We start from the raw sequence: 13,937 nt of genomic DNA on the forward strand, positions 1-13,937 counted from the left end.
CCCCCCCGGCCGCGCCGCCCCACTTATAGCCCCGCGCCCCGCGGCCCGGTGCAGACTGCTCAGGCAGCCGGAGGAGAGGCATCTCGGGGGTGGCGCTGCGGAGACCGAGTCCAGACACCAGGCGGCCGCCGGCGCGGACGGCGCTTTCTAGCTCCCTCCGCCGACTCACACAGCCCGCCTTCCTCCGCGGCGCCGGCAGCCGCAGGCTCGCTCTCCCCTCCCCGAGATTCACTCCAGGAGACACTCCGCGGGTCGCGGGCAGCGTCCGCGGCGTGCGGATCGTGAGGCCGAGGCCGGCCGCCAGCGGTGGCCAGCCCGCGAGCCAGCGTCCCGGGCACGGTCCTCTCCTCGGCAGGCGCCCCATGCGCGCTCCTTTCGCCCGGGCAGTCGCCGCTGCTCCCCGGGGCTGAGACGTCTGCTTCTTCGCCTCCCCTCCCGGTGACCGAGGCGAGAACCCAGCTGGTTATACGCTGTGGCCAGTCGCCACTGCTGTAAGTTTACCCCATCGCCCCGGACCTGTTGCGAGCGCCGCGGAGCTCAGGGGCTATTTGGCCCGCGGGGGTGTGTTCGCGAGCGCTGTGCTTGCGCCCGGGAGCCTGGGGTGGGGAGCTGTTCTTGGGGCGGAGACCTCCGTGTTTGCCGCTAAGCTTCCACCGTCAGCCGGAGCCGGGCACCGCCGGAGGGGCCTCCTCTCGGCGGGGCGAGCTGCTGGGGGATCGAGGGGCCAGGGTACGGTTGATCTCCGCCGCCGCCGCGGAACGCAGCGCTTCCCCAGGGGTGGGTGTCCCGCTGCCTCTCGCTTCGCAGCCTCCGGGACCCAGCCAGCGTGACGGTTGGGCCTTCCCCGCACAGGGGAGCATTGGGGCCACGCGCAGACACTCCTCGTGAGGGCACGTTCACTGCTGCGAAATGTCTGTAGGGAATGAATGAATGAAAACTGACTTTTGAAAAATAAGTTTATTGCCATGCAAGTAGAGTGGCCTTTAGTGTAACATTATTAGTTTCGAAGGGCAGGAATTGGTGGGCGGGGTGGAGATGAACCATTGAACTTGTTCGGCATGTAATTTGGTGTCGCCCTGAAAGGCATGGCCAGCGTGTTAAAGAGCGTTGCGAGTGTTACAGAGGACTGCATGGTAAAATGCTTTTCTTGTTAACAAGGTCTTAATGATGTTTCATTGTTACCAATAGTGCAAATGCCCCAGAAATTCTCCCTAGTTTTTCCGTTGATTGCTTTGGGATCAGGTTCAAAACCTAGAGATGTGACTGGACGCGCAGAATTGGAGGCAGAGAGCCTAGGTAAGGAGCGTTATGTAAACCGAAGTTACTGTAACTAGAAGCCCTTTTGATGTTTGCGGTAATAGCAACCCTTTTCTCATCTTTGTAGATGCAGGTTAAGCATATGTGTACATTTTTTGGACACACTTGGCATGCAAATATTATTTCTCTGGGGGCTTAAAAAATGTCAAAATGATTCATTTTATGTTGAAGGTGTGCCTAGTGACTGTATAAGTGGTTTCTGCTGGTATTGTGATGTTTGCATAATTTTAAACCAGAAAGCAACTTGTTTCCCTTGGGTCTTCAAGTTTACCTTTTATTTTAATCAAATACTGCTGCAAGAATGTTGGATTGTGATTGTGACATGCTCCTCCATCTGGATGGTATCCAAGATGACAGGCTAGGTTATTGCTCTGGCTTTATGAGCCAACCTGGAAAATACAGGAGCATCAACACAGGATGCGTAGGGGTCCAGATCCTAGATCCTAAGTTCTTTTTAAGTTTTCTTACACGTGGGCCTGGTTGTGAGTGGCGTTTGGCACTGCCTGGCATCTAATGCTCAGGAAACATGTTCTGGGCCTCTGGGATTCCTGCTCAGTTTGCTTCTGCACCTTGTGCAAGGACTCTCATTTCTTCAGTTGGAGCTGCATTTGCTCTTAGCCTGAAGAGGCAGCTTTTGAGATTGCTTTGGAAACATTAGCTTAAAAAAATGTGTAGCTATTCAACTGGAAATTTTGTAAGTTTCTGTCTTAGGCATATGAGTATTTATACCATCTTTTGCGGTTTAAACTTAAAATCCTGCTCAAAGCACTTCAGATGGAATGTACAAATTCAAATGACAACTACAGTGGTAGAGCATCAGTGATGCTAATACATGTTTTCATACTTTGGAAATCTGGTGAATGCACATAGGGTCATATCCATTGTTCTCCTGACTGGTAAAATGGACTAGACAGACTGTTGAGGCTTAGCTTGAGGGGGTCGTGGTGGGGGGGGGTGGCGGGGGGAAGCTTGGCTTCTCACCATTTGTCATATCTAGTAGACTAATGGGTGCTTTGTAAAGTCTTGGTAACACCAGAACTTAGGACTTGGTTGCTTATTTTCTTCCACTAAGCCATGTTTAACTCATAAGGAAAAGTTACATTCCAAACATAAAGGAAAAACAAGTTGCATCACCTAATGGTATGTGGTCTGTGTGTTAAAGGCAAGTTAGGTACCTGCTTTTGTTGTTTTCAGTGTATACTACAGTGGGTCAGGGAAGTGCAATTTAGTATCTAGCCCCATGAATCTGATAAGTTACTAATTTGCAGTTATTAATAATACCTGGGATATAAATTAAAAGTAAATATCTGAATGGTTGAAGGAAACGAGCAGGCCATGGGTTTCAGCTGTGCTGCAAGGACTGGCTGTTCTGTGTTTAGAATAGATACAGTAACCACACAGTTCACTGTCCTGGGGTAAACAGCTCCCTTAGCAATCCTTTGACAGGCAGGCTCTTGAAGGCTTCATTCCTTTGAAGTATCAGGGGTGAGGTTAAAAGGGGGGGGGGGAATCATGGGATTCACTTTTTGAAGGTAGAGGGATTTCCTATATCTTTAGCCTACAATTTACTTACTGAGGAAAGCCAATGATAGCATTAGATTCTGCTATCATTTCAATTTACATACTGAGGAAAGCACTTTAGTTAGCAAATAAATTCTAGGGTGGCCCTAAATGAACAATGGCTGGTAAAATACACACTTGACTGCATATATACATACACACACACGTGTGTGTGTGTGTGTGTGTGTGTGAGAGAGAGAGAGAGAGAGAGAGAGAGAGAGAGAGAGAGATTTAGATAAGGCAGTTTGCATTTTGAACTCCCTATATGCAGGTACCAGCATTAGCAGGTACACAAGAATGGTCCTGGTGATGCACTGTTTAATCAAAAGAGAGGGACAGATAGATCCTTTGTTCTTGCAACTGGTTTTCCAAGAATTGATGTAAAGCAGGAAGAACAGAAAAATAGCACTCAAGAATATGCTACTCAAAATATTCTTCCTTTTATGTGCCCACATCCTCATTTTGGAAGCTGTCGAGAGCAAGGAAGATGCGTGGTGATTGTGGTCAGAATCTATTCCATGTTTTCAGGAAAGCCTCCTGACCAGTAGTATATGATGTTCCTATTGGGCCTCTTTTAAGGATGCTGGACTGGCAGAGCTGCCTGGTTAGAAATGATTTGTGACATTTAAATAAGAGTCCGATCATTGTAGAAGTTGCCTAAGCCTGTGATTTTAATGTTGCATTTCCCATTTACTGTATATTGGCAGAGAGACCAGATCTTACCAAAGGAATTCTTAATGGAATTAATTAGTAGGTATTTGTTTTACACATGGCTTTATGTTGCATAGGGCATGAAAGCTGGTGCCTCTCCTGGCATTACGAGAGCTGGAGGCCTGGCGTTTTAAGTGGCCCACAGTGAATCAGCTGGACAAAGGAGCTGTGAGAAGGAGACTTTCCTCCTCTTGGCTTGTGCTGACTTACATTGTCGAGGACTTCAATATCCTAAAAGTTGGCAATCAGGTTTTCCAAGATGAACCTGCTTTCAGGCAGTGATTTTTTTTTTAACAGTGTAGAGTTCAAATAGCTCAACAGTATTACCGTGAATGCTTCTCCTTATAGGTCATTGTTTCTGACTTGATACAGGAATGGCAGTCCATTATTCAGAAGAGTAGGCAGCAGAACTGACAGCAAAAGTTCTGTTTTCTCTGTTCGGAAGGATTGTGACTTTGTTCTGCTGCTCGACACATCAGGAGCACCCTACCCTGTTCAATGGTTTTGTCTTGTTTTGTTTCAGGAATAGAAACAAAATGTCAGTCAGTGTGCACGAGAACCGGAAGTCCAGGGCCAGCAGCGGCTCCATTAACATCTACCTGTTTCACAAGTCTTCCTACGCTGACAGCGTCCTCACTCATTTAAACCTTCTACGCCAGCAGCGCCTCTTCACCGATGTCCTTCTCCATGCCGGAAACAGGACCTTCCCTTGTCACCGGGCAGTGTTGGCTGCATGCAGCCGCTACTTTGAAGCCATGTTCAGTGGTGGCCTGAAAGAGAGCCAGGACAGCGAAGTCAACTTCGACAACTCCATCCACCCGGAAGTCTTGGAGCTGCTGCTTGACTATGCGTACTCCTCCCGGGTCATCATCAATGAAGAAAACGCAGAATCGCTCCTGGAAGCTGGCGACATGCTGGAGTTTCAAGACATCCGGGATGCATGTGCAGAGTTCCTGGAAAAGAACCTGCATCCCACTAACTGCCTGGGCATGCTGCTGCTGTCTGATGCCCACCAGTGCACCAAGCTGTATGAACTCTCCTGGAGAATGTGTCTCAGCAATTTCCAAACCATCAGGAAGAACGAAGATTTCCTCCAGCTGCCCCAGGACATGGTAGTGCAGCTCTTGTCCAGTGAAGAGCTGGAGACAGAAGATGAAAGACTCGTGTACGAGTCTGCAATTAACTGGATCAGCTATGACCTGAAGAAGCGCTACTGCTACCTCCCAGAACTATTGCAGACAGTGAGGCTGGCTCTCCTGCCTGCCATCTATCTCATGGAGAACGTGGCCATGGAGGAACTCATTACCAAGCAGAGAAAGAGCAAGGAGATTGTGGAAGAGGCCATCAGGTGCAAACTGAAAATCCTGCAGAATGATGGTGTGGTAACCAGCCTCTGTGCCCGGCCTCGGAAAACTGGCCACGCCCTCTTCCTCTTGGGAGGGCAGACTTTCATGTGTGACAAGCTGTATCTGGTAGACCAGAAAGCCAAAGAAATCATTCCCAAGGCTGACATCCCCAGCCCAAGAAAAGAGTTCAGTGCATGTGCCATTGGCTGCAAAGTGTACATTACTGGGGGGCGGGGGTCTGAAAATGGGGTCTCAAAAGATGTCTGGGTTTATGATACCCTGCATGAGGAGTGGTCCAAAGCCGCCCCCATGCTGGTGGCCCGGTTTGGCCATGGCTCTGCTGAACTGAAGCATTGCCTTTATGTGGTAGGGGGGCACACAGCTGCAACTGGCTGCCTCCCAGCCTCCCCCTCAGTCTCTCTGAAGCAAGTAGAACATTATGACCCCACAACCAACAAATGGACCATGGTGGCCCCACTCCGAGAAGGTGTTAGCAATGCCGCAGTAGTGAGTGCCAAACTCAAGCTGTTTGCTTTCGGAGGTACCAGCGTCAGTCATGACAAGCTCCCCAAGGTTCAGTGTTATGATCAGTGTGAGAACAGGTGGACAGTACCGGCCACCTGTCCCCAGCCCTGGCGTTACACAGCAGCAGCTGTGCTGGGTAACCAGATTTTTATTATGGGGGGAGATACAGAGTTCTCTGCCTGCTCTGCTTATAAATTCAACAGTGAGACTTACCAGTGGACCAAGGTGGGAGATGTGACAGCAAAGCGCATGAGCTGTCACGCTGTGGCCTCCGGAAACAAACTCTACGTGGTTGGAGGATACTTTGGCATTCAGCGATGCAAAACTTTGGATTGCTACGATCCAACGTTAGATGTATGGAACAGCATAACCACAGTCCCATACTCGCTGATTCCTACTGCATTCGTCAGCACCTGGAAACATCTGCCTTCTTAAACTCAGTATATCCTAAAGAAAGTGAGCATGAGGTAAGGAGTCGGTTTAGCTGTAAGTATGCATGTAATTAAGCTAGCTGTGCAAGTTCGGATGTGGAGTGAGATGTCCATATAGCCTATCCTATAGAAGCACTACAAAATTATAAAAATAACTTGCACCACAGAACTTAAACACTTGTGTTGACCACAGCTGTACCCGCTACCTCTCTCCCACACACTATAACATGTGTAAGCCAGCGATTCTCAGCCTTTACTGGGCCTCAGAATCTCCCAAAGAGCTTTGTAAAAACTACCCATCCCAGAGACTAGGTTTCATTTGGTCCGGGTGGGGCCAGGCATCAGTATTTTTAGAATCTTTTCAAGTGATTCTAATGCTCAGCCAGGTTGAGAGTCCTTGACCTATGTTAATAATGCCATCTAGTGTTTAGTGAGCCCTCACTGTGTGTCTGGACCTGAGCTCCATGTTTCACATAGATCATTTCATTTAATCCTCACGTTAACCTTGTGAGATATTACTAGAACACTTTATAGATGGAAACATGTCATGCACACAGAGGTTAAGTAAGTTGCCCAAGGCGATGGAGCTTAGTAGGCAGAAGACTTGGCCAAGAAATCGACACAGGCAGTGTGCCTCCTGAGCGGAAGCACTTGAACCCCATGCAGAATTGCCATTTAATAACCTTGAGCTTCATATTGGTGTCACCCCAGGAGAGAGATGTTAATATTCAAATTTAGCTTCCTCAAACCCTTTCTGAATGAAGTAGGGCTTAAACATTCGAATGCTTAAATTTTTTTTTCCTAGTTTATTCTCTCCAAAATTATGTAATAGCTTATTTAAAAAATGTTTTTTCCTCCAAAACATTGCCCCTTTTAGAGCATTTATTAACTTTAGAGGGAAATTTAGGCCTGTCCTTGTGAAAGATTGCACTTGGATTGTATAGATTTGCCTGATGTGTGGATACACTGAGCCATCTAAACAGCCCTTACTGCAGCCTTTCAGAGTTAATCAGACAGGCTGACCCTATTGTCAGGGCCAACAAAAGTTGTGTTTCTGTGTCATATATCTGAGTACATAATGGTTGTCTTGTGTACTTAAGAGTGTATAATACTCTTGGCTCAAATAATTAATAGGTCTACACAGTTCAGTGTTCGCGAAGCTAATAGCTGCTTTGCCGCTGTTAAGCATTCTTAGGATTGGCCCCAGGAATCACTTAAGCATGTCGAAATGCAGCACCGAGCATAGAGTGTGTTGATCTGTTTTGGTGATTCATGGGCTTATTACATTACTAATAATAGAATAAAATTTAAAACTCTGCTTTAGAGGAACCACAGTGAAAACTAACTCATTGCTTAGAAACTTTTGGCTCTCTTTTTCCCTAGTATGTTTTACTCCTTTTGAAGGGAACTTGCAAGGGGAAAAAAGGATATTTGGGGTTATTGCAGGCTAAGCGAAGAGGGGTTTTTGACTCATTGGTCTTTTCTTTCCTCATCTCTTACAGCTCATTTGAAAACACCATGAAAATTGCCCTCCCTTTCACACTTAATCTTTCTATTTATTTCATTTCTGCAGTTCTGCAGTTACCTCTTCCAGCCTATTCCAGTTATTAGAGTTCTTAGTAACGTTTCCTCGGAATGAAACTCCTTCAAAGGCACAGGAACAGTCAGAGAAGCCTCTGGGGAGCGACTGGGCTAAGAGCGACCCACACCAAACTGGTTTTTGCAGCCTTGCTGGCATCTCAGCAATCCTGAATAAACAAATGCTCTGAGAGTGGTTATTTCATTTGTGATATGGATGCATGACTCACCTCTAAAGCAGGTTTAAAGAACCTCCTAGAGTAAAGCATCAATTATAGCACACTAAATTGGGTGTTAATCTAGAACTGGCTATTTGCATAGGAGAGCTATAAAAGTTGCCAGGGTTGGTGGCGGTACATCAAAATAGTAACTGGTACACCGGATGGCATTCTTCGAGCAAGGTGAAGAAGTTGAAGCAGAAAGACAGATCGCATGTGCGTTCTAGTTCCGGTTCTAAGCTGTGGAGCCTGGACCTTTCTGGACTTTGCTCCTTTGTTAAATGAGTGATTTGCATTATGCTTTCCCTAAGATCTGTCCCAGTTGAGACTTAGGTGAATGATAAATGAGGGGTGAAAAAGAAAGCAAGGAAAATATGCACCCCAGTGCCTGGCAAGATGCATATATGTGTGTGTGTGTGTGTGTGTGTGTGTGTGTGTATATATATATAATTATATATATTATATATATATTATATATATATATTTTTTTTTCAGTGTTCAATACTCTTAGGTTTCTTTCCTCCCTCCAATTTAGACCTGAGCTTGCACTGGAATTAGCTTTGTGTGTGGTGGGGAAAGGAGGTTTCTTTGACTGTTATCTGCCTTGTTATCTTTATACTTCATTTTTGTTGCCTCCTTTCTCAGCCCAGAGTATGTTGGCAAACACTTGAATTCACCTTCATCTGGGTATTTGAACCTCATCACACACTTCCGGTCCCATGGAAGGGGAGTAAATACAGTGTTAGATAATATGTGAAATAACATCCTCTCCACCCTTGGCGTGACCAGCTAGAAAGTCAAGCACATCACAGTGAAATTTGACAGGGCCAGGTTTGCCTTTTTAAAGGCGTGGGTCTGATCAAAGCCATGCTTGCAGTTTCCCACAGGGATAACGTTGGTTTAAATTGCTCTAGTTTACTTCACACAAGATAGCGTTAAAACACTTAAGCTGGATTGAGTGACTTAAAATAGGTGCTGTGTAGGTATCAATCCTAAACTGCAAAAACTTCTGGGGCATCTTTTTGCTCTCCAAATGTAGGCACTAACTGAATCAATACAGTGTTAACAAAAAGTTTCCCCTGGTCTAAAAAGTTCATCCACCTAGGAGATTTTAACTGTGTCCTGCTGTTCTGCCAGCGGGTAGGAGGGAGAAAAAGGAAATTACTTTTGATTAGTCTCTGTTTTCAGGAGACAGTATGGCCCCAACCTGACAGCATTTAGATTATGATTTGCTTTTAGAGGGTTAGAGCTTCCCTTTTTAGAGATTTTCTTTTCTTTTGGTGGTGGTTTTTTTTTCCCCCCCAGTATGCAACAGCTTGAAATTTTATATTATTACAAGATACATTCTTTTGGCCTAATGATGATATATGGGTTACAAGGAGGTGGGGGTAGAGGCATAGAGGGGTGACACCGTAGTCTAAGGAATGCCTTGAAAGCTTGAATCACTGTTAGGAAACTGCCAAAAGAAACAACTAATGAAATGAATCAGATCTCTAAACACACAAAAGCGAGAAGAATTCAGTGCAAGTCATGAGTGGCCCCTTCCTGAATTCCCTTTGTCCATACTTAGAGCTATAGCAATAGGGATGCAGATTCCTACTAGGGCCGGAAATGTGCTCCTTGAACAGATAAGGTGTGTGTTTGAAAGACAAAAGCCCTCTGTAAAATTTCCCTGTATAAAAGTAGACATAGTCCCATGAAAAGTTCATGTTTTGTGGGTTTGGCACCTTGAATTTATATTCACACCTGACACGGGTAGATTCTGTAGATAATTACACTGCATACCATAGTTGGTGTTTCCCAAGTGTGGACTGATGGACTTCAAGAATCAACTCCAGCCTTGGGCTGTTGAGGCCTGGTATGTTGTCATGTGAAAGAAAGCGAGACTGATTTCTGCCATAATGAATAGTGGAGACGCACTTAAATAAGAGGATTCATATGTCCGCCATCTATATGGTGAATAAATTGAACTTGGAATGCTTTAGGGTAAATAGGCCAAGGAGGGTTTGCACAGGAATCGTTTCTTGACCCTCTGATGATCGCTTCACAGAGGCTCTGTTTAACCACAGAGAGGAATTAATGAATGTGGGAAGCATAAGATGGCAACTAATGACAGCATCTAGCTGTATAGGTTGGAATTTGAACATATATATGTTTAGGGAAAGAAGATCCTTCTTCGGATGCCATTGTGTCCATTGGGCCCGCCATCTGCACACATGCATGCACGTGTGTGTGTGTGTGTGCATGCGTTAAGGCAAACACTTCACATATCTTTGCACAGTTCCTGCTGAACATGTAATTGATACCTTTAGAAACAATCTTGACCAGCTCTGTCCTGAGGGTTTTTTTTTAGATTTTGGGGCTACTATCAAAAACCTTTTTCTTCTGTTTTAGCTCGCTCCATTCAGTGACACAAGATGCGATTTCTACTTTGGAGAGGCCAAATTGAAGAGAAAGAAAAGAGAAAAAGGAAAAGAAGTTGCTGTGAGACTCGGATTGTAAGATCAGCTGCACCTTGTACATGCTCTAACTGGACATGAAGGAAAGGGTGGGGGAGGGGTGGGATTTTCAGTGCAAGTAGCACATGGTTTAAATATGAATGAGTGAGCCTGTGATCTAGTCCTTGTCTTGTAATTGTGGATTAATGTCAACGTTAATCAGCCCCTCAAAGGGAGAGAAAAGCTGGGTCTTTTTCCCTTGCTGTACCATATTCAGCATTTGATTTCCATGGGCTCCACCATTTATGTGTAAAATTTGAAATGGTTGTCACCTCTCTCTGAGGAGCAAGCTTGAAGCCTCCACACCAGCTGCTTTTGGAGAGTGAAAGCCCTACTGTGGGGCTAGGAGGGACGCTGGCGGTGCTGGCTGCAGAGCGAGGACCACTGGACTCTCTGCTAATCTCTGTGGGGTTGTGCTCCCCAGGAAGATTTCTGAACAATGGGGACATTGTTGGTAGCCATTTGGTAGATGTGCTTTTCTATTTATAAGTGACTTTAAACTTTCCCTTGGCTGTTAAGAAGTTTGTTATAGATTTAGCTATTTATTGTTTGGTGCCTGCATGCTGAAACAATGCTTACAGTTGTCTTCACGTGTATGGACATGTGTGAATGGTTGTATGTTTTGCACAATTTTGTGGCTGTTGTGATGTGCTTTGCTGCACAAAAATGAAAACTTTGGAGTTACAATTTGGAATACAACTGGAGGGTGGGTTGGGAAGGGGAGGGATTTTGTAAATGTCAAGACAGGGAAAGGTTACAAAACAAATTTAAATTAACATCCTAGAGGTAGAGAAAGCATGGAGATCACTTTTCTCAGACTCACCAACTTTAAATCGGGTTTCATGGGCTCCGACCATGCTGATGGCTCATGGGGTGAGGGAAGGCTTCTTTCTGCCCCTCTCCTCCCATCTTACTCACCTCCTTCAGTCTCAGCTACTGAAATTTACAAAGGACCAAATCGCTTTGCTGGTGTTTTTTTTTTTTTTCTTTGTGTAATATCCTGAAATTCTGGAAAATTCTATGGAATAATTCTGTATATAGAGCACAGGTGAAAGCATAGTCCAAAGTTTATTTATTTATCTATTTATTACCCTGTGAATGCTTTGCCATAACCACATTTAACAGGAAAAAAAAACACAAAAAACTGAATTATCACAGATATAAATGAAGTCGCTTGCCGGATTTGCTTGACCCGGATTCATTGTTCTCTATTCTTGATGTACAATTTAGCAAGCATGACAAGTTCTCCAAGACAATAATAGTGTTGGTACAATGTATACTTTAGTGCTCATCCACAGGTAAGTGTCTAAAAGAACTCTTTGGTGCACAGGTGACACATTTGGCCACAAAACACCAAAGACTTGCAAGCAGTAGCCCCTGTTGAAGTTTTTCGGGATAGTTGGGAATCGGTTGTGAATACATTCCTTGCTAGTTGGCGTGCTTGTTTACTAAACACGTGCTGTGGTAAGTGTTAGTACTAGATTCCCATAGGTGCTTCCTCAGAGGTGTCCGGGGAAGAACCTAGTTTGCAACTCTCTCACTGCTTTCATTGATGTATCTCACGTTACTGTACTTTAGAAAATAGGGTTTAAGACTGATATCAACCTTTTACATTGTGAGTGTGCTTGCATTGTCTAATGACAGATCATTCCTTAACATTTTTCTCCACCTGAAAACTTTAGGCGAATTTTACTTGTCTGTCCGTGCCATGAATAAGTGGGCTATAGTTGGACCCAAATAAATGAGCCGTTGGAATAAAAGAATCACAGTACTTTCCAGCAGTCAGCCTTTCACTCCTAGATGTGTCTTAAGCAATGCAAATGTCTCATTGTACTCTGGCAGCATAGTCGGGTGTCGTTATATTGTAGCAGTTACAGCTCTGTAGTTTATGATGCAAATCGGCGGAGATGTGTGTATGTCACTGCATGGCTTTTGAAAGCAGGATGAATTTTCTGCAGCTGTTTCGAAGTTGTGGTCTGTCCTTGAATCCTCTATTAATTACCGTGTGTGAGCTAGAGGGAGCCATGGTCAGGGTGGGCCCCCAGCCTGCAGGGAACTTTCTGGACTCCCCCTTCTTTGAATTGATGTAGGCGTTTGCGCTCACTACTTGACCATTCTCACCCTGTGAAATGTCTCACACTTTGAAGCAAATACAATTCACAGCACAGTGCACACAAAAACCTTGGCATAAGACAGAGAAGGTTCTTCTTATTCTGTGGGCTGGTTGCTGTGGAAACGGATAACAAAGGGCAGCCTTCCACTTCTGGTATAATTGTGTAGCCCCCTTTTCTCTGGGCTTGACACCTGTCTGAATAAGAGTGATTAGAGCTGAATAATATCCCTCTCTTAGCTATTGAATATGTGGTTCACGTACAGAACTCTGTGTAAGTTGAAGAAGTAAAGTGTTCATGTTCATATGTACTTGTTTCCTACTACATTTTTGAGGTTTTGTAAAACTTATTTTTTTTTTCACAATGTGAAACTGAAGGTCAAATAAATTATTAGAGATTTTCTCTTCAATGAGTGTGTGGGTCTTTCTTTGAAGACAACATAATTTTAGCCCTTGAAAACGTGTGCCTTTTCTACTTTTTTAATCAAGAGGAGCATCATTTCAAATATTTTCTGAATGTCTTTTATTTTACCACTGAGTCACATATCTTTAGTAAAGCAATTTTGCACATTAAATAATTAAAATTCTTTCACCTTTTAGGATATTTCAGCAAAGCAAAATACCAAAATTACGGGTTATTCATAACTTAGAATATGTAAAGTCACATACCATGTGATATTAAGACAGCATACTTTGTGTTAGAATTTAGTTTTGTATTCCTCATGTGGGTTATATTTCGATAGTAAAGCTGTGAGAGGAGGGACTGAGTTCAATCCTCTTTTCATCTGACATTGCCTTCGAAATCATTTAAAGAAAGTGGAAATATGTGTATATTATTTCCATGTAACAGTGCAGAAAACCACAAATTTAACCCCTCTGGTAACACTTCTTCCAAGTTGAAAGCTACTGTCCCAGCTGGCTCAGCTTCGCACCAGATGAAGCCTTTAGTCCCCACCTCACGATCGCTTAGCGTCACGATGAGAAACTCCTTTATCATGAGGGTTGGACCCTTTGCTGTTTTAGCGTGCAGGGTAATGTTGGGCATAATCTTTTTTGGATAGAAAATAAATACTACCTAATTAGCAGTCTGGGAGAGCTCACAAGTAGGCAGAGTGCAATTATAACCTTGGACTTTGCCCAAGAAGCCAGCGCAGATGCCTCAGGTTTTACAGAAGGTTCACTCAGTTACGGGCTGGGTGAGGCTGGTGAGCCTTGGGAACAAGTGTCTGAGTTGTCGGATCTCAAGCCCACAAAACTCGGCTGACAACACCATATATGACACATGTGACAGGGAAGAAGGGAGAATTAGCAGTTGGGAATCTGACACGTGGGACTTGGATGTTCAGGAAAAGCTTTTGATATTATTCCTCAGAATGGTTGAGAAGGATTCGTCGAGAGATGATTGGGAACCCATCTTTCATTCTCCAGAGTTCTTTTTCATCATCTTGGTTGGGTCATGTAGATAGATTGAAATAAAGAAGATACTGCAAATTCTTGTTTTCCATTCATTTGGAAATTTTATTGCAGACATTTCAGATCACCCAGACAGTGGCTGTATCAGTTTGGATTGCCTTGGGCTGCGTGCAATAGGAATCTGGCCATGGTGGCTTAATCACAATGCTGAAACCATTTGGAGGCTGGCA

General features: G+C 44.6%; 1 protein-coding gene across 1 annotated transcript; it reads left to right on the plus strand.

Annotated features, from left to right (window-relative positions):
• Nucleotides 1-12: 12 nt before the first annotated feature.
• On the plus strand, nucleotides 13-12,704 carry ENC1 (ectodermal-neural cortex 1). Its single transcript, XM_019641084.1, has 3 exons — nucleotides 13-491; nucleotides 4,112-5,926; nucleotides 10,081-12,704. Exon 2 carries the CDS (start codon nucleotides 4,125-4,127, stop codon nucleotides 5,892-5,894), a length of 1,770 nt encoding a protein of 589 aa, XP_019496629.1. The 5' UTR covers nucleotides 13-491; nucleotides 4,112-4,124; the 3' UTR covers nucleotides 5,895-5,926; nucleotides 10,081-12,704.
• Nucleotides 12,705-13,937: the final 1,233 nt, after the last annotated feature.

The sequence above is a fragment of the Hipposideros armiger genome, unplaced genomic scaffold, assembly GCF_001890085.2.
Source record: "Hipposideros armiger isolate ML-2016 unplaced genomic scaffold, ASM189008v1 scaffold_55, whole genome shotgun sequence".
NCBI lineage: Eukaryota > Metazoa > Chordata > Mammalia > Chiroptera > Hipposideridae > Hipposideros > Hipposideros armiger.

What these genes read in the sequence shown, in the direction of transcription:
- ENC1 (XM_019641084.1), top strand. Translation starts at nt 4,125, where the DNA reads ATGTCAGTCAGTGTGCACGAGAACCGGAAGTCCAGGGCCAGCAGCGGC.